The 21749-nt window shown below is 33.6% G+C and overlaps 4 protein-coding genes across 7 annotated transcripts; 2 read left to right on the forward strand and 2 right to left on the reverse strand.

Annotated features, from left to right (window-relative positions):
* The first annotated feature begins 46 nt into the window (after positions 1-46).
* Positions 47-14791, forward strand: LOC126773246 (phosphatidylinositol 5-phosphate 4-kinase type-2 alpha). Of its 4 annotated transcripts, none has more exons than XM_050494050.1 (11): positions 47-359; positions 1226-1323; positions 4535-4645; positions 4819-4998; positions 6424-6562; positions 9110-9240; positions 9871-10039; positions 10657-10820; positions 11101-11213; positions 11848-11918; positions 12422-14791. In XM_050494050.1, exons 1-11 carry the CDS (start codon positions 231-233, stop codon positions 12542-12544), a joined length of 1428 nt encoding a protein of 475 aa, XP_050350007.1. In that variant the 5' UTR covers positions 47-230; the 3' UTR covers positions 12545-14791. The 4 variants fall into 4 exon arrangements, with proteins under 4 accessions (XP_050350007.1, XP_050350006.1, XP_050350009.1 ...); XM_050494049.1 differs by lacking the exon at positions 12422-14791 and adding an exon at positions 12257-12413; XM_050494052.1 differs by lacking the exon at positions 4819-4998.
* Positions 14792-15492: 701 nt separating this feature from the next.
* On the reverse strand, positions 15493-17498 carry LOC126773301 (proteasome subunit beta type-3). The gene is made up of 5 exons (XM_050494131.1): positions 17364-17498; positions 16940-17145; positions 16446-16614; positions 15959-16087; positions 15493-15647 (listed from the first exon to the last, which is right to left on the reverse strand). Exons 1-5 carry the CDS (start codon positions 17364-17366, stop codon positions 15537-15539), a joined length of 618 nt encoding a protein of 205 aa, XP_050350088.1. The 5' UTR covers positions 17367-17498; the 3' UTR covers positions 15493-15536.
* A 93-nt stretch (positions 17499-17591) lies between these two features.
* LOC126773273 (beta-ureidopropionase-like) lies at positions 17592-18926 on the reverse strand. Its single transcript, XM_050494097.1, has one exon. It carries the CDS (start codon positions 18771-18773, stop codon positions 17688-17690), a length of 1086 nt encoding a protein of 361 aa, XP_050350054.1. The 5' UTR covers positions 18774-18926; the 3' UTR covers positions 17592-17687.
* Positions 18927-19503: 577 nt separating this feature from the next.
* On the forward strand, positions 19504-20835 carry LOC126773264 (beta-ureidopropionase-like). Its single transcript, XM_050494084.1, has one exon. It carries the CDS (start codon positions 19554-19556, stop codon positions 20721-20723), a length of 1170 nt encoding a protein of 389 aa, XP_050350041.1. The 5' UTR covers positions 19504-19553; the 3' UTR covers positions 20724-20835.
* Positions 20836-21749: the final 914 nt, after the last annotated feature.

Genomic DNA, 21749 nt, shown 5'->3' on the forward strand with positions numbered 1-21749 from the left:
AGCACCGATGGCGACTGAAAAATAGGCTTTTTAACCTGTATTTAATAATTTGTCTGTCAAAAAGCCGTTTGCCCTATTGATGGGTGTCGAGTTTTCTGTAATAAATTTCTTATTTATTCAAATTCTTTAAGTCTATTTGGTTTTGTATTGCTGAAAAATGGTTTAATTACTGTAATTTCCTCTAAATTATAATAAGTGGCTGTGCATTGACTCTTGTAAACAAATCCAAAATGTCCGTTCCCAACACTGGATTGAGCAAATTGAAAAAGAAACATATTCGCGTGAAACATCAAAAAGTGAAATTGTTTCGTGCTAATGAACCGTTACTGTCTGTTTTTATGTGGGGTGTTAATCACACGGTATTTATTACGTTATTTTTATATGACCGCTTAATGTTTAATTATTCTAAAAAAATCTTGCGACAACATAAATATTATTAAATGTTAGGCCCAAAAAAAATACAGTTATTGCATTAAAAATTCGTAAGTTATAAATATTTCCTGTAAAACACAATCTACTTATATTTTTATACTATATGTATTTTATAAATTTTTGATTGCTGGCAAATGATCAATAACAAAATATGTTATTGTCTTCTAAATATAGATATTTATAACATTGAAGGATTTAAAAGCTCAACGAAGAGCCAATTACTACTCATATATATTTCAGCAGGGATTGTGTATTTAATTAAATGAAATGAATAAAGAAAGCAAATTTATGTATTTTCGTTTTAAGGCACATTACTTTGAACAAGGAAAATATAGCTAGAAATTAACTTGTGAATCATAATCTTTATATTTTTGTTTCTGATGTTGATGCTTAAGTAATTTCATAGTTATTTCACTCAACTAGAACTATCAAATTAAGAAAAATAATTATTTCATTATATAAAACTTTTTTGGAAAAATTCAACATCTTATAATATCATGTGTAATGATAAAGCAATCTAACAAATGTCTAAAAGACTTGTATAATAAATAAAATAGAATTAACTTTCCTTACCATTGTTGTAAGTCACATTTATAAAATGCAGAAATACAAATTTTATTAGTATTTATTATAAATGAAAAATTACCCCAATCCAGGGGGACAGACAGACAAAAATTGATTAAAATTTGAATATCTTTATATCTATTGGTTATATAAATACAAAATAACATTTTTTGTTTTCATCAATAATGTCTGAAAATTAACTAAATTGTAAACAAATGTTTTATTGCAGATAAATGAATTAAGCCATGTTTCCATACCAGTTATGTTGCTACCAGATGACTTCAGAGCTTACTCAAAGCTCAAAGTGGACAATCATTTGTTCAACAAGTAAGAATTTTTTTGTAGCAACTTGCATTGTAAGTAAACGCTACAAATTATACTTCATTAGAATTCTGTAAGGCTAAGATAATATATGATTAATTTTATAATAGACATAGAAAACTAATGGTTTGATAGTCAGAATTAAGTGAATAGTACTTTCTAGAACAAATAATTATATTAAAAACTTATAATGTCAATATCTTTAACATAATTTGATAGTATTATCAATGTCAATTATAAAGTAATAAACATAATTTAAGGGTTATAAATTTATTTTTTAAAAGAGCCGAGATGGCCCAGTGGTAAGAACGTGAATCTTAACCGATGATCGTGCGTTCAAACCCGGGCAAGCACCACTAAATTTTCATGTGCTCAATTTGTGATTATAATTCATCTCGTGCTTTACGGTGAAGGAAAACATCGTGAGGAAACCTGCATGTGTCTAATTTCACTGAAATTCTGCCACATGTGTATTCCACCAACCCGCATTGGAGCAGCGTGGTGGAATAAGCTCCAAACCTTCTCCTCAAAAAGAGGAGAGGAGGCCTTTAGCCCAGCAGTGGGACATTCACAGGCTGTTACGGTTACGGTAAATTTATTTTACTAGCAACTCGTTCTGGCTTCTCATTGTCAGAATAAGGCTCTACATTATATTTATATTGTAATACATAATTTTAATAGTTTACGCGGAGCACAGTGAGGCTCCCAGGCAGCATGATTTTTTTAGACATCTTCAAAAATCAATGTCTTATTTCAGCCAATTTATACAAAATCTAAATGAATTATATGAATTAAATACTTAAACCTGCATCGTGTGTAATTCCATCTCTTGGTGAAAAACATCTACTAGATAGTATTTGAGTTAATCACGTTCAGACAGACATGGCGAGGGGACATTTTTTTATAAAATGTAGTGACATATATAAGCTGTTTGTATACTGAAATATTATTTACCCTTATAATTCATAAATGTTATATGTAATTATATATAATAAAATGTTACTTATAATAACATATTACCTCATAAAAGGCACTCAGTAGTGAGTTAGTTTAACCGAAATTCAATTGGAGTTTACAATGCGTTGATCAGAAACACACTTTCAAAAGCTATCGAACCCCTTATGCTAACGAATATAAAGCAGATAAAAGCAACACGAAAACCGTTGGTTACTCGGTCAAAAGTTGTTTCTATATTATTGAGATAGTAATATAATGTGATGAAAATGAGATTAGTTTGTTATTTATTTATTAAAAACCTTTAATGTTTTAAACCATGGATACTCAACCTTTGCTTTATAGGGGCCACAAATATGTGTTAGTCATGGTTTCGCGGGCCGCAAACAAAAATTTTTTAGATAATGATTTCATAGGTTTCGGGATAGTTATAAATTAAATTAAACAACTATGAAAGGATTTATGCAGTGTCCGTGGCCACAAGCAGTTGTTTAATTCAAATTATTTAGGTTCTAATAAAAACCATTGAAATTTAAAATAGTTCAAAATAAAGTATTCATTAAGAGGGCCAACCACAAAAGTCCGGCGGGCCGCAGGTTGAGTATCGTTGTTTTAAACGAACAACAGACGTGGTCTACCGTCTAACGTCTTATATCATCATTAAATTTGTTAGTAAATGAATGACATTACTTGTGTGCAAGCTTTTCGGGGCAGGTACTACACACTCATCATTTATCCTACCGCTAAACGATACTTCTTAGTATAGTTATAATTTTAGGACTTGCTCATAAAATTATAACTATACTAAGAAGTACTCATACATAACTCCTTAGTTTCCAAAGTTGGTGGCGATTCGCGAGTAGTTAATATTTCTAATACCTCCTATGACTACTTATTATCTGGTGGTCCGTTTGCCAGTCCGCCTAACTTTTATAAAACAAAAGCAAACATGAACGCAAAGTTGCGTACATCTGCTCAGTAATTTTATGAACGCGATAATATAAGCGTAAGGACGCAGATGGAGCAATAGCATAATAAAATAATGACATGTATTTATAGTATTCCTTTAATATGTACAGTAACAGGAACAGCCTGTTAATGTTCCACTGCTGGGTTAAGGCCTCCTCTCCCTTTTTGAGGAGAAGGTTTGGAGTTTATTCCACCACGCTGCTCCAATGCGGGTTGGTAGAACACACATGTTTGAACCCACGATCATCGGTTAAGATTCACGCGTTCTTACCACTAGGCCATCTCGGGTTTAATATGTAAAAATATATAATTTATGTACTAAATTGATTAACGTATTTTTTATAATATTTTTATTACAATGCGCTTATTCATCGCAATGAGCTATATAAACCATTATATATAAGTTTCATATACTAAGGACAACAAACCATACATTGTATTTTGAAGGACATTTGTGTATACAATGTTAAATTGGTGATCTAAGCAAACCTTAGTAGGAAAAGTTTATTTAAGTATTAGCCATTCCCCCGCTTAGCTCGCCGTAAAGTATTTTAAGCAATATTTTTTTTATGCCAAATTTATTACACTAAGTACGGTTGTAAGCCGTCTGTTATTGAATAATTAACAAACGTCTAATGCCGCTGGCCAATAGCAGCGCACGGATACTTTGCGACATTCTTGTTCGACTTGCGTGTGTAATCCATGTACGTGTTAGTAGCTCGTTTAATAAATTAAAATACAAATTAATCTCGAGCAACATGGAACACGTGACAGAAGTTTTGATGTTTCTGAAGAAATGTTTTCAAACCTTGAATATTCACGTTGTACCCAAGTTTGACTTTGAAAATTCACTCCCAACGCTCGCTCGAACAAGTTTAATTAAAAAAACACAAACGAATCAAAATCCAATTATATTTTATTCAAGTAGTTTTACTGGTTAGCGCTTTGTGCAAGCTCGTCTGGGTAGGTAACACCCACTCATCAGATATTCTACCGCAAAATTGCAGTACTTAGTATTGTTGTGTTTCGGTTTGAAAGGTGAATGAGCCAGTGTAATTACAGGCACAAGGGACATAACATCTTAGTTCCCAAGGTTGGTGGCGCATTGGCGATGTAAGCGATGGTTAACATTTCTTACAAAGCCAAAGTCTATGGGTGTTGGTGACCATTTACCATCAGGTGGCCTATTTGCTCGTCCGCCTTCCAATCTTATATAAAAAAAAACAAGAAGTTTTATATCGTCATTTAACTAGATTAAGAGTGTAATGGTAACAATGTACTTTATATGTTACAGAGAAAACATGCCATCTCATTTTAAGGTGAAAGAATACTGTCCGCTAGTCTTCCGGAACCTCAGAGAAAGGTTCGGTATTGACGATTTGGACTACAAGGAGTCGCTGACGAGGTAAGGATTATCTATATTAACTAAACTACAAACTAATCGTGTCACTGCCGCGCACGTGTGAAGCGCTAACAAGCTATCGAACAATGTAATTGTTTTATATTTATGTATATTTATTTCTACTCCCATATTATTCGGACTGGTATCCCCGTTCCTACCACCCATCCTGTCCCTAGGTTTAGAAAGCCAGATAACTACCTCTGCTCGAGGAGGACGAAGAGGCTTAACAGTAAGCTGAGGCGGTCGGCTACAGCGCCGTCCGGTGTCGGCGATTTGAAAGCCGATGCCCACCAAGAGGGCATATTCCACGATGCGAGTGAATTCGTCAAGCGCGGTTTGACGATTAAACGACTGAGGTCAGCGGAGTTTCACTAAGCGCTGTATGATTTTTTTTTTAAATAACAATTTTTTTAGTGTGCCTTTAAACTGACACGGCAATCATTCGCATATCACGGACACACGCTGTCGGCTGTCGCTGTGTATCGTCATCTACCTTAACAAAGAGCACTCATAATTATAATTCAAAGGTCATGAAGTGTGTTTTGAAATTGTGAAATTCAGTTTTGCAAGGTTCCTTTGGTTTTTTTTTTGTGTTTTAAATATCCTTATTATTCCCTTTTTCCTTGAATTTATCCGTACTCTTAAACCTTTCACACGTAAAGCAAAATCATGGCAAAATGTTAAAATTATGTATGTATTTATTTATTTACACGATGGCAGCGAGTTTATTCATGAACGCACTTTACAGAGATACATATTGAGGTAAGCATATTAGCCACAATTAACGACACATTAAAAAAAAACTTAGGTAAAGTAAGGTATTACATTATTTATGTATAAGATGCTATTATATACCTTCATGCACATATCAATACGGCACGGTTTAACTAACATCGGTGGCGATGATGATTCAGGTTGGGGTTATATGATATGTAATTAAAAAAAAGTTACATATATATATATACATATATATATATATATGAAGTATAAAACAAGAAAAAAATAGCCATAAAGTAAAGACGTTTTTTTACACTGTCCTTTAATATCAATCCTTAAATGTTACAAAAGAACACAAGGAAGTGTTACGTTTTTGAATTGTATCTAATTATTTGTGTGATATTTCTTAATCTTTAATTTAATCAATTATTATAAACAGTTTTTTTTTTTTTTAATTTTGAGTCTTCATTGAACAGAGTATCATTGGTAACACATGACTATTTATACTTTGGATTATATAAGTATAATCAATATACTTCTTTCTAAAATTTATAATTTTATTGTAAAACCGAATAAGTAGTTATTTTTTTTCTGTATAAAATTTGTAAGTACGTAAAACATTTCAATAATTTCAATAAAGATAACATTCGAAATATACTCTCTTTTATATAATTATACGTACGTACGTATATTTAGCAAAAATATGTAATACTTATTACATAAATTATTATTTGTTATACATCTCTTCTCTTAATACACGTGTCTGTGATCATTCATAACTCAATGTAAATATAAACTTGATTTAAATGGTCATGGTCGTAGAGCAAATACGGTTTTATATAATTATAATAATATTTTTTAATTTACTCTAGTCCGTTCATATTATATAAAAAACCTTTGTTCTAAAATTAAAATAACTTTATTGTATACAATGATGTTACGAAATCATCAGCTCGACATTGTTCTACGATTATGACGCAATAGTATTATACTCTAGAGAAAGAGATAACGTATTTATAATTAATTCATTGAAAATGTTAAATTATCTATGGAATTGTCACCAGATCCCAACCGATCCCGGACGACTCGTCGGGCAAGTCCGGGGCGAAGTTCTACCAGAGTTACGACAGGCTCTTCATCCTCAAGACCCTCACGTCGGAGGAGGTGGAGAGGATGCATTCCTTCCTTAAACACTATCATCCTGTGAGTTTGAAATAGACAGTACTTTTTCCTAACGATTTAACTTCCCATTAAAAATGATAAAGTATAAACAAGTAACCTATATACTCCTTGGGGCTTCAGCTTGCTTCATATCTATTAAATTCGGTTAAGTGGTTCAGCCGTGACAGCGTAACAGACAGACGAACAGACATAGTTACTTTCGCATTTTTAGTATTAGTATAAGATGATTACAAAAAACTCAGCGGTATCCATGTACTATCCTCTGGGCCATGTGTTTATGTAAATTTTGTATATTATAAACAAGGATTATATATTATTGTAATTTGTATATAATATATAATGGTCCGTAATCTCTGTTTGTGTTTTTATGACATACTATGTCATCATCTGAAAATAAAACTGATTACGGTATCTATAGTAATCTTTATGCACGATTGCTTCAGGTAATCTCAATAAATGATTATTGTATGATTATGAACTGTGTATTTTGATTACAGTAACAGCCTGTTAATGTCCCACTGCTGGGCTAAGGCCTCCTCTCCCTTTTGAGGAGAAGGTTTGGAGCTCATTCCACCACGCTGCTCCAATGCGGGTTGGTAGAATACACATGTGGCAGAATTTCAATGAAATCAGACACATGCAGGTTTCCTCACGATGTTTTCCTTCACCGTCAAGCACGAGATGAATTATAAACACAAATTAAGCACATGAAAATTCAGTGGTGCTTGCCCGGGTTTGAACCCACGATCATCGGTTAAGATTCACGCGTTCTAACCACTAGGCCATCTCGTTCCCAATATTTTGATTATAGATATTCTAATCTTGAAAATATGAAACAAAAAATTTAGACAAAGGAGACCCGCTAAGTTTCTTTTACCGGTTTTTCTCAGGTCTGCCGATGGTAGTTTGTGGTTTGCCTATCAATATGTGCAATGCTTCTATATTGAATAAAGGAATTCGATTTTTGTATTTCATATATATTTCTCATTATTATATGCTATAAATGTTTTAAGTAGGATCATGACAAAGCTCTACTTATTCCATATTAAGGATTATGTCAAAAATCTCAAAAAAAGTCGAATAAACCGTTAATGTGAATATTAGGCTGACTACGATCGTACAAAAGCTAATAATGGCTAATTTCGGATAACTGGCAACTAAGCACTCACTCATATACATAGAAAAATACATATTCATACATAATAACATACATACGAAATTCATCTTATATATCCATTTTTAATTGTAATGAACGAAAAAAAACATTAATAAGGGAAGTTAATGAAATATAAATTGGATTAATTTTCCTGTCCATATCTTCTAAAACTATTATATACAGTACAGTAACAGTAACAGCCTGTTAATGTCTCACTGCTGGGCTAAGGCCTCCTCTCGATTTTTGAGGAGAAAGTTTGGAGCTTACTCCACCACGCTGCTCCAATGCGGGTTGTTAGAATACACATGTGGCAGAATTTCAATGAAATTAGACACATGCATGTTTCCACACGGTGTTTTCCTTCACCGTCAAGTACGAGATGATTTATAAACACAAATTAAGCACATGAAAATTCAATGGTGCTTGGTTTTGAACTCACGATCATCGGTTAAATTACACGCGTTCTAACCACTAAGCCATTCGACTATAACTAAATATGATGATCTAATATAAACACAATTCAAATGCAAATAGTTGATAAGTTGTTCTGTCTTACGAGATAGTGATATCTTTTATCTAATCTCATGACACATAAGCCTACGATTTTCGGAGAAATGTACATTTCGATGTATTATCATACGAAACTTGTGCCTCCAAAATGTTTCGTGTAATACGAAAATTATTTATGTATTTTATACGTTTTGGATGACCTCGGAGTAGAGCAGTACTTTATGATTTTTCGAACATTCTTATTTGTTTGAAAGTACATTCTCGACTTTGCTCGTTCATTCTATAATTAACAAATAACTTAGCAACTCGATGCAATTCGTACGTTTATTTAATTTGATTTTAAAGCTACGAACTATGAAAGGGACGTATAAATATTTTGTTATATGATACAGTGATATAGGCTTAACTAAACGAGATAGGTATATATATTTGACTATATGAAACGGCATATTGGTTTAAACTATACGAAAAGGGCATATTATAGATTTGACCATATAAAACAAATGTATGGGTTTAACTATATGAAACGGGCATACACTTGGATAAATCATCCCAATTTTTTATCATTTTACTGGTGGTAGGGCTTTGCGCGAGCTCGTATGGGTAGGTACCACCCACTCATCAGATATTCTACCGCAAAACAGCAGTACTTGGTATTGTTGTGTTCCGGTTTGAAAGGTGAGTCAGCCAATGTAATTACAGGCACAAGGGGCATTTTAGTATCCAAGTATGGTGGCGCACTTATTCTTCAAACTGCAGCACAACAATAATAAGTATCATTGCTTGACCTTAGAATATGTGATGAGTAAGTGGTACCAACCCAGATGGGTTTGCACAAAGCCCTACCATCAACATGAAACAAATCGATTTCAGAATAACTCATAGTAATTATAAATTTTCAGTATATAGTGGAAAGACATGGAAAAACTCTCCTACCGCAGTACCTCGGCATGTACCGGTTGACGGTAGACGGTATTGAGCACTACCTCGTGGCCACAAGGAATGTATTTTCCAACCACCTTAATATTCATAAGTAAGTACTGATAGTATTACTCCGATAGAGTGACTTGCTTTTAAGTCTTGCACTTTCTAATCATGTCATGCTATGTTAAGCAATAAAACTTTATTACTATTAATACTATGCAACTAAAAATCCTTTTTTTTATTTTTCTTATGTTATTTTTAAAAGGAAATGTCATTTCCACTAACAAGGTCACAATTTGAATACATTTTGACAACTGTCAAAAGAACTCTTGTCGCCTCACCTTACTTATCCTCTACTCTCCAAAGCTCTCCACTCCCCACTCCGCTTACAACTCCTTTCCCCGTTACAATACCACCATTACAGATGTAAATTCTAAACATTTTTTCACAAATAAAATAAAAAAAAATATTGTCATTTTAAATAATATGTCATATAATTATTTAAATGTGTTAGTGAAGAAAGCCTACACAGTATTGTCAGTTTTCTCTGTGGAATCACAGACAAGGACCAGTATTATACATATACTTATTGGAATAAAGCCTATATACATATATAATATATATTTTAAAATTTGACAAATTTTATGCCTTAAGAGAGATTTGTATATTTAATACATAAAAATATCAAATGATAACAATTAATTTAAAAAATTAAATGGACTCTTAAATATAATTACAGGAAATACGACTTAAAAGGATCTACAGTTGACCGTGAAGCATCAGAGAAAGAGTTAGAGAAAGAGCTGCCGACACTTAAAGATAACGACTTCATCAAGCAAGGCGTCCGTATCGATATCGGTGATGCGGCCAAGGAGAAGTTGCTCGAAACCCTCACCGCCGACGTAGAGGTGAGAACAAGTTCATAAACATGTCTAATTATACACTAGAGGCAAGGTCAACTCTCGGTGGTAGGGCTTCCTGTAAGCTCGTCTGGGTAGGTACCACTCACTCAACATACATACTGCTAAGAAGCGATATTTTGTATTGTTGTGTTCCGGTTTGAGCCAGTGTAACTACAGGCACAAGGGACATAACATCTTATTTCCCAAGGTTGGTGGCGCATTCTAAAAACTCATCTGTGGAGATTTTGTTTGTACAAATAAAATATCAAATATAAGAAATTGAGAAAAGAAAAATAATAATGATCAGGTTACCGACATGGTTTAAAGAGTAAAACCATTATTTTACTGATTACTTTTGATTTCGCACTATGTTGATCGTCGACACTAGGCAAGTATATCAGAGTCCACGGTAGCATGCGAAAGCGATCCCGTGGCGCTCCTCGTCAAGACGGAAACGGTACCGCTGGTTTTTTAGTGGGTATTCCGATGTTCGGGGTGCACTCGGCGCCTTGGACACCGGCGACCCTACATACCCCCCACTGTTCCCGCGGGGGAACCGCGTAATGCGTTTTTCAAGCGTTAAAAAAAAAAGGTATATCAGAGTCCCTGTGTCGCATCCGCAGTTCCTCACGAAGCTGCACCTGATGGACTATTCGCTGCTGCTGGGCGTGCACGAGTGCGGGCGCGGAGAGGCGGAGGCGGAGGCGGCGCGCCAGCGGGAGGCCGAGCCCGACAGCGACGACACCGACACCGACACCGACACCGACAACCGCCACCACGGCGACAAGTACGCGCACGCACTGTATACACATACATCACGTACACGGACACGGACACCTGGAGTAGAGATTCGTTCGCAAAAGAAACAAAGCAAACATTTTTTATTTATTTCTTTTAATGAACTCTTATACTACTTGTGTCTTATACTATAGATATACATAGATATAATTTGCGTTATTTTTTTTTTTTAATTCAAACCATACTCTTTTTTGTCATAATACTTACTTACATACTTATCGTCTTGTTAGATTTATAATATAATTTAATGATTAACAATAAATATGCAGATGGGGTTACAACACTCCTCCTGACAGTCCCCGGGGTCTGGGTCGTCAGTCTTCGTTGCGTTATGAAGGCATCATACCAGAACTGGACATCTACGCCATTCCCAGCCATGATGGTAGGTGTTATTCTTCTATTATAAATATACGACGCTTATACCGCATCTTCTATCTGACAAAGTCCTACGTCGACGTTCGTTTACCCAAGAGACACTGTTAAGACCAAGAAAGAAAAATCCGCTCAAACCAAAGAAGAAGGGAAGAGGCTTATGGAACTTAAGGTTCCGGTAATACCATGATTTAAAACTAGAATGGCTTATTAAAATAATGCGGCCCTAGTCAGAAATATGCGGCCCTAGTTAAAAAAAGTCAATAAAATTGTTCTTCCGAAAACAGCATCCGAATAAGTAGTAATGTCAGATACGAGGACCCTACATGACAAAGGCTAGTGCTTACGCCCCATCAAAAGCAACAGTGAAGCTATTTGGTGGTCATACTACGCCTCAATTAGTGGATCTCTCATTTTACTCACCATCACTCAGGATGAGACATGGGCTCATCAAATATACGTAATTTATATTTAAATATTTACAGGGTGGGGGAGGGCAGTAGAAGACTAGAATTTAGTTATAATAATAAAATTGTTATAACGATGTAACAAATACGCCATTGTATCTAATCAATATATAATGCAGTAAAAATGCACCGGCAATTACAACTAAAATAACAAACGTATATTTTTTCATGTTACAGGTGCACCAAAGAAAGAGATATATTTCGTTGCTTTAATCGATGTACTGACGCATTACGGGGTCAAGAAACAGGTAACAAATATTTTTTTTTATCATAAAGCCCCAATAGCATGTATTAACAACACTAGGCGACCCGCCTAGTGTTGTTAAAGTCACTGGTACCTGAGTTTCAAGCAATTCGATTGTGGGTGATATATAGTCTTACTCGGTGGTAAGGCTTCGTCCCAGCCCGTCTGGGTATGTACTACCCACTCATCAAATATTCTCTCTCCAAACAGCAATACATAGTATTGTTTAGTTTCTGTTCAAGGGTGAGCCAGTGTAGCTACACTCACAAGCGGACATCACATCGTAGTTCTCAAGGATGGTGGTGCATTGACGATGTAAGGGATGGTTAATGTTTTTTACAGTGCCATTGGCGGCTATGGGCTGGGGTGACCAATTACCATCATGTGGCTCAATTTCCAGCATGTATACCTATTTTAAATAACAAAAAAAAACACTGTAGGGTATGTATTTTTATTAAACTTATGTAACTATAGAGAACCAAATTCGATCCACCTTAATACTTACAGGCAGCTAAAGCAGCGAAGACAGTGAAGTACGGGAGCAACGTTGACGGCATTTCAACTTGCGACCCCGAACAATATGGAAAGCGGTTCATTGAGTTTGTTGCCAAAGCAATTGAAAGCAATTAAAATTAATGAAAATGCCTCTTTTAGTGCACACCGTTATGTGGGGGTAATGGTTTATTTATTATTACGTTTTGAACATGTATTATAGTTCTTTTATTATATTTTTAATTCTAATATACATAGCTATATAGATATGTTTCAATATATTTTAGTTTATTTGATTGAAATTTTGTATGAACGATTGAAGACTAGCACTAACGTTCAGCTGCCTTCGAATGTGAAATGTTTTAATGTTATTTGCACATTTTTGTAATATCTTTCGTACTAATGATTCAATATGTATTTTATCAAATTACGTCGGAATTATTTGATACAATTCCGACGAATAATTATAAATGAATAGTCCATATAAATATTTTTTGTAAAAAAAAAATTGGTTAAAAGTCATTCCAAATTGAAAATTTTGCATTGGTATAATGAGATGAAAAATAATATATTTTATAGTTTATTTATTATGCTTTATATTAAATAAATACAAACGTGACAGGGTGTATGATCATATTTTTAAAATTGATTAAGCACTAAAAGAGGCAAAGGTAACTTCCTAATACGGATGGTCGGTGCACAACTGTCATTAAAAAGCTTTGAAGCTTTTAATTGAGTATATTTATTCTTAAATCGTTCCGAATTTGAATGTTAAGCTGTTTGCTACCTACCGACATAATGAAACTTCAAATACCTTGTCCAGCTTTCGTTATTAATATATTACAAAATCGATATTAGATATTATTTTTACATAATCGATTTAGTCGAAAACGAATTTTATAATCATTGTCAATTTTCAATTGTATTCAATAGCTTCTGTGCTAATACACATATATATATTTTTTAATAAATAAATATCTCAATTTTAATAAAACTCAATTAGCTTTGATGTTTTGAATAACAGCTTTTTTAAATTAAGAGTGCCATTGCGATATTAAAAAAAAATGAATTCAATATTAGAACCTAAATACGCTAAAGTATTAACAGTGAATTTTACGTTTTGAGGTTTGTCTATATGTATTTATGATGGTCTAAATATTTGTATGTTTTTTTTTTTCAAAGTGGAATGGCATAAAGCCTTTCACGTGTTAACATTGAAATGAAATAAAAAAGCTGTTATTCTTATTGGTGATCTCTTTAAAAGTCTTGAACTGACATTTAAAAACTACAAGCACACATTGCAATAATTTTCATAACTCGTTACTAGCTTTTATAATGTTCAGCTATTGTAGATTAGTATGTAATAAATATTATTGTTAAATATCATTGATATAAAGTTTTGAGAGTTAAAATGAATAAAATTAATGTTAAACGCTGAATTCGATATAAAGTTTGATATACGATTAATGGCTGTTACGATTTGGCACTGTGTTGTATATCCGGCCCGAGTGTCGCGGGATCGCTATTTAATCGTTTTTGCCAATGTCTAAATAATTTGCTTAGTATCTGTCTAGCGTAGTGTTAAAATATATTGTAAGATTTTGTTATTTATTATTCTATAAATAATTAAGACTTGGATTGTTACTGAGATCTTTGTGATGTTGATCTGTGAAACTGTCAATATGTAACGCGGTATTTATATTAAATTGTAATCTGTGGGACGGTTAAGTATTTATCTACGAAAATTCTAAAAACGATGTGTTCTAGACTTTTCCGAACGTTTTGTTGTGACTCAATGTATGTTTATTAAAATAAATATTTATAAAAAAAACAGTATTCCATTTCAAAGGTACCCATACATTGGTTTTAAACTTTGTCAAAGATAGTTTTTGTGATAGATATTGTTTTACTTAGAGTTTAATTTAATCTAAATAAGAGGGTCCGTCATTATAATCTTGTTCAAATTATGCACATTTAACACACAAATAATGTAAAATTAAAAATGTAAGTGATGTTTTTGGTATTTGCGAGCATTAGTTTCACTCTTTTTAAACGTTTGTAATTTATAATGTATCAACATTGATTCCTGAACAATGTGTTAGTCATGAAATGATTCAATATGTCATATGTGTTGCCATTGTTTAGGTCGATAATTAATTGTAATGTTACAATAGGTTATATTTTGTTAACGGTGAGGGAGCTACAGCCTACTTGGCATATTTATTACGGATGATACAGATGCTTCGCTAATAATCGGCATGTAAGCAACATAATTGAAATGTTATAATTCTCTAGTCTAATTTTTACTCTTGTAAAGACAATGTGTATGAAAAAAATAATTAAACTTTAATTTTTTAATTATTCGGTTTATAAAGTTTCTGCAAAGAGCGTGTTTTATTTTACTTTTCCCGATAAGCGCAGGTAATATTATTAATATATTAACTAACTTGACAGAGACTAGTTGTGTACTTTGCTCTGACACCCATTAGGGTCCGTTCACACAGACCGGCTCGGAGAGCATCGGCCTGCTTTTTTCTTTTCACACAGACCGGGTCGTATACGCTTGGAATTGGCCGATATTGATTGGTCGTATACGATTGGATCGGCTGCGCGAGCGAGAAAGAGCACGCAAGCGGAGCCGGTCGGCTCCTTTTATTACTTCACACGAAGCGCGTTCAGGCATTTTTAATGACAAAAAAGGTGCAAATGCAAAAATAAACTTTACTACAATCACTCAAAACACTGTTTCCAACGTGATAAAAATCTGCTCTCCTCTCCGAGCCGGTCTGTGTGAACGGACCCTTATACTCAACAATCCACAATATTTATTGATTATAAAATATATTTAATATGTTAAATATTAACGGAATTACCATATTATTATGACATTTAAGCCCATCTAAAAAATGCTAGCCTATGGCTAAAAGGATGGAGGCTAAAAATTTTGTCAAGCCTGCTCTAAAAATTTTCACCCATAAACAGTTGGCAAAGTAATAAATGAAGTATTTAAATTTTGTTATAATTTATTATCCTTCTTTTTTATATTCATATACCAAAAAGTTATTTTAATAATAAAAAAGTGAGAATAATATTTTTAAGATTTATTTATAAACTTGTATTTTACAATAACCTAATCCATTCTTGTTTTGACATGCTTCTCAGTGATCTTGTCTTTCTCAATGATGTAAACCACGGCGCCCCATCCAGAAATAGCATCACGATCAGCCGCATTTACTAATGCCTATAAACAATAAATAAAGAGTTTATTTTCCTTGCAAAAGTTTAGTTTTTGTTTCAACTTACATACACATTATGCATTGTTAAAAAATAATTCCAAAAAGAAATAAAATCAATAAATATAAGAATGATAAGTAATTAATTACTGACAAGAGTTAATGCCAATGGTTATAGCCATAACTTTAGCTCTTAGCCAAAGGCAGTAGCCCTCTTAGGACAAACATAATGATCATAGACTATGCCAAGAGTGATATTCTTTTGTTTGTTTTACAGTGAATTTATATATTGGTCAAAAATAACCAAATAAAAAAATACCTGTGAAATTGTTTCAAATAGCTCATCAGGCTTTAGGTCAGGCTCCCACAGTGCCTCACACATACCATACAATTGGTCAGTGCAAGTACCCGATACTACAAAGTCTTCAGGCTCGTTGGGACAGCCAATCTGAAAAAAAAAACAATTAATTATAGTTAAACTTTTAAAAATGCCTTAAGTTACTTTAAACAAAACCTTAGTTTACTTTTTAGGTACTGTTGTTCTTTTATCTAGAAACAATACATAATCAAACTGTTAATTCTTCCATGCATAGCTGAAACCTTCACAATAATGTTATACTTTTCAAGAATTATGGCTTGTCTTCTTGTCTCGATAATCAAAATTCAGAATGCATGAATCAACATTTAATATACCTTGCAACCCTTCATAGTCTTTTGAGATATCACAAATACTATATATTTGTAGTGATCTGTAATGTATGTCTATTGATAATTTAAAAGTATAATAAGATTATTATTTATATTACCAGGTCCATGTTGCACACGTAAGGTTGGTTGTCTATCGGGTCCAAGCCAGCAATCACTGGCTCAATGAAGTAAGGACCAAAACGTCTTTCATATAACAAATTGGAGAGCATCGCTGAGAATGTCTTGGGCCTCATTATTCTATTTTCTTTCAGCTCATAAAGGTTCATTCTAGTAACAAAGAAGGCAGTATATATATTTTTTAATTTCTGAATTCACTTTCTTAATATTACAGAATATCTAATCAATTTAAATATTCACTGATGTTGATATATGTTAGAAAATAAAGGTGAGATGGTTAGAATAAGAGATGGTTGATTTTACATTTTGTATGCATTGTGTTGTTAAACACATAAACAAGTTTTTAAACAGAATTGACAATTTTGACAAGATCAGTGACACATTACATTTGTTATATCCTAGTAATTTTAGAAAATAGTAGAGCATATATTTTACTGTTAAAAAAATATGTATGAAATATAGATTACAATCTCACCTAAATTTAAGCCTCTGGTATACTGTCTGAGTGTCAGTGGCTAAGCCAGGGAGACCAACGAAAAGTGAGGGTCCAATCTGGTAAACTTTGGGGAAGTTCGTTGATATTGTTTGAGCTTGGATACCGTAGCGCTTGTCTGTGGCGATGGCCACGCAGTCTTTGCCTTTCATGGCGACCACCGCACCTCCATTATAAGCCAAAATTGACTGAAACAAGAGTATCGTTGATTAACTTTGGGTTACAGTAAAATACAAAATATACAAATTTCTTTATGAAGTAATTATTTAAAATCTGTCTATTCATTTATTTACCTAAACCAAAATAAAAACCGCTTAGGTTTACGGCGCTACTAAAGCCGGCAATTATAATTAGAACGGAAGCAATAAGTAATACATCAAAAGAAAGGCTAGTCACATTTACTCACCATGTTTAGTTTTATAATATAATTCTTATTGAATTCAATAAACCATTCGTGTTCAGCTCTTAATGAAAAAACAAATTGTAATATTCGGAAGCGAAAAATGACATATCATCGAATATTACACAGATAATAGAAAACAAAAAGGCTAGGAATGTAGATAAAAAAATAATTATCGATTATAAATTACATGCTGCGACGTTTTAATTTTTATTTAAAATAAAAAATAATATATATTATTAAAAAATAATATTTAATAAGATATGGATGAACAAAATGTAAGAAACTAGAAGAAGAATGATTACAAAATTCGTTTTCATGAACACAATTTTATTTCATAGCATTTTTATGAATAGATTTAGCATATACATCTAAACGAGAAGTCATATTGAACCCCCATTGATCCCTGACTTGTCGACACAAATTCAGATCTTGTTCAACAATAAGAAGACCATCTCTGTCTTTAGAAAGACCTGGTGTTCTGCACCCATTAGGAGCAGTAACGTAACTGGATCCATAATAAGTTCTAATTTTTTTATCATTATTTATAAAAAACTCTTCCGTTCCAACTCTGTTGATACTACAGGTGAAGTAGTGATTAGCGATAGCGGCAGTACGAGCTTCGATTCCCCAAAAAGTTTCTCCAAATTCACCGATTGTAGCCGCAGGATTGAAAACAATTTGTGCTCCATTAAGAGCAAACATCAACCAGTTTAATGCGTGATGACGTCCATAACAGATGTTTACGGCAATTTTACCATATTTCGTATCGAAAACTGGGTGACCAAGGTTACCAGGTTTATAATATGGTGTTTCGCTATAGCTTCCAACACTAGGCAAGTGATTTTTACGATGTTTGCCCATATAATCACCGTTTTCATCGATTACGACGGCAGTATTCCACCATTTACCGTCGTCATCGCGTTCTAGTATCGGAGATATGATCACCATTTCATATTTTCTTGCTAGCTTACTAAGGAATAACGAGCTTGGTCCGTTAATAGCTGGTTCCGCAAATTCTTCCCATTTTTCTTTCTCCCCTGTGCATAGAAAAAAGGGCATCGACCACGTTTCTTGTAAACATAAAACACGAACATCTTCGGACGCTGCTACTTTGATAATTTTCTCAATTTTGTTGAAAATAGCTTGTCTCTGTTCGCTTATCGGTTTATCGGTCGGCAAAACAATTGAATGTTGTATTAAACCTAACCTCAAAACATTAGGTTTTCTAAGCTCCTCTTTCGTTGCTAAAAAAGAATATCCCGCGACTTCGAAATTACCTTTGATACTATCAGCCTTCGTCGAATCCTTAAGTTTCAATTCACAGTTATCTTCTCTTCCATAATATATTTTATTGAATGGCTTTAATTGATCTTTATTTAAACAATTTTTAATGACATTATCTAAGCTGTCCATTTTGTTATCGCCGCGTTAGTAAAAAAATTACGTAAGGCGCTGTAAACTATGTCCAATTGGTATGCACTGGTTTCAAAGTGTGTACTAACTATAAATAGATTAATAGTCAATACGGAATGGAAGCTTGATGTATTAGCTAAGTAAGCGCATACTACAAGCGTATTTAATAATAATAGACATATAAGTAAAGACTTGTTATAAGGGTTGGTTCACATAATGCAAAGATTTTTTTTAAAATAAAATAATTCAGTTTTTTTATTCTATTTTTTGGTTAATATTGTCTTTACTCCATTTTTTTTATTTTTGCTTAATTTTAGTTTAGTTTTTTTTAGCATACATATGTCTTATAAGCACACAGTATATATATATATATATACGTGAAAGATATATATTACATTTATAAATCTTACTATATGTTTCTACTTTTCTTTATTATTACATAGTATAATAACAAAGTATGTAGGAGTAAAAAAGAAAAAAAAGATTCATATTCATTACAATTATTTAATTTTACATGGTGCATACAACTCAACATTATTTCGTCACATATGTAGGTACACTTAAGTTTTGTTTTCAAAGATAAACCAAATATATTTTTACTCTCGGCATTGTTTGAATCTTATCACTTAGGGTCTAAGTTCATCTTTATTAACTAACACAAACAAACAGTAACTGTCGTCTTTTATTCATGCAATGTAACCGGTATGGCTATTTAAAGGCGGGAACGATCGAGAAAGATCAGTCGTTGACGTTGTTGAGAGCGACCAGTAATCTATAGCAATGGACGGTGAAACGCATAGCCTAGAGGCAATAATTAACAACAACTTGAACAGCAGAGACCTGGATGAGTTCAACAGGATTTACTACGGGCGAAAAGATCATAAAGAAGTTAAAATAAAGGAATCTTCTCTTGCTACTGCTCTAGATAATAACTTCGAAATCGCAGCCTACGCATTTCCCGCTAAGAAGGAGTCAACAAGACCGCCGAGGATTGTTAAAGTCGGTATCATCCAACATTCGATCGGTGTATCAACAGACCGTCCAATTAACGAGCAGAAAAATGCAATCCTTGCTAAAGTTAAGAAGATTATCGACGTAGCAGGACAAGAAGGCGTCAACATTTTGTGTTTCCAAGAATTATGGAACATGCCGTTCGCGTTCTGTACACGAGAAAAGCAACCTTGGTGCGAATTTGCTGAATCCGCCGAAAATGGTCCAACAACTCGTTTTCTCCGCGAGCTCGCTGTCAAGTACGCAATGGTCATAGTTTCATCGATCCTGGAGAGAGACGAGAATCACGCAGACATTTTATGGAATACTGCTGTAGTCATTAGTGACACGGGCAACGTTATCGGCAAGCATCGTAAGAACCACATTCCACGAGTCGGGGACTTCAACGAATCTAATTATTATATGGAAGGTAATACGGGACACCCCGTTTTTGCGACGAGATATGGTAAAATAGCCGTTAACATTTGCTTTGGACGTCATCATGTATTGAACTGGATGATGTTTGGACAGAACGGTGCTGAAATTGTATTCAACCCATCAGCAACCATTGCTGCTGAAGCTGGAAGTGAGTATATGTGGAATATCGAAGCTAGAAACGCTGCAATCACAAACTGCTATTTTACAGCAGCTATCAATAGAGTGGGGTATGAAGAATTCCCTAATGAATTCACCTCTGCTGATGGCAAACCGGCTCACAAAGACTTGGGACTATTTTATGGTTCAAGCTACTTCACTGGTCCAGATGGTGTACGATGCCCAGGACTCTCTCGTACTAAGGACGGTCTTTTGATTGCTGTAATGGACTTAAACATGAACAGACAGATTAGAGATCGTCGTTGTTATTATATGACGCAGAGGTTGGATATGTACACGGATAGCTTAAAAAGGGTCTTGGATTTGGATTTCAAGCCCCAGGTTGTTCACGAGACTGAGAAATGAGAGAATAACTAAGTGTCATGAATACCTTTGTAATCATCATCATCTCATTTATATGTTTATTGCTTTGACCGTGTTGTGTTTTATTATCAATAAAAATAATTAAAATGATAAATTTCTTTCAATTAAGTATTTTATAATTAAAAAAGTTAATTTTAAAATATAACATAATGATATGTACAGCCATTTATCCGCCGAAAATGGTCCGACAACTCGTTTTCTCCTCGAGCTCGCTGTCATGTCAATGGTTATAGTTTCATTAATCCTGGAGAGAGACGAGACTCACGCAGACATTTTATGGAAAACTGTCGTAAGTATTTGTGACACGGGCAACGTTATCGGCAAGCGACGTAAGAACCACATTCCATGAGTAGGGGACTTAAATGAATCTAATTAATTTTCATAATAATGTGTATTTTAATATGGGCATCTTTTATTCTTCTAATAAAAATTGGAAAGATCGCTAGCCAAGCAATAATCGAGTACGTGAAGTTTTATGTTTGTAACCTTCGATCTTAATTTCTAGTGTGTAATAGTAATGATAGTAGAAATAAATAAATTATTATATATTAATTGATCAATTAGCGAAATAAATCGATAACATAAAGATAACTCTAATCTAATGTTGTTACTCGTGTGTGGTCCGTTTGCTTATTCTAATAAACTTTTAGATAATGAGTTATTTATTTTAATTATGCCATACACGTAAGAGATCCGAGTGTGATAAATAAAATACACTATGTTTAAAAACAATAAAGCTTCTCTTTAACATCAGAGGCTTTTTTCGCTAATCTAGTGTCACTTTTTTTTTATTTACTGTAGTAATTTGGTGTCGTTACTTTATTTTCAGGCAGTACTTGGATTTTTGATTTTCAAACTCGAAATTTCCGTACCCAGATTACATATCTCGAAACTAAATTGAGATAAAGATAATTAAAAAAATGTTTCGATGAGTTTACGGAATAGCAATCGAACCCACTATCACATAAGGCCAATTCCGGTGCTATTACAATTTGTCCTTGGTTGTGT

The sequence above is a fragment of the Nymphalis io genome, chromosome 14 (assembly GCF_905147045.1).
Source record: "Nymphalis io chromosome 14, ilAglIoxx1.1, whole genome shotgun sequence".
Taxonomy (NCBI): domain Eukaryota; kingdom Metazoa; phylum Arthropoda; class Insecta; order Lepidoptera; family Nymphalidae; genus Nymphalis; species Nymphalis io.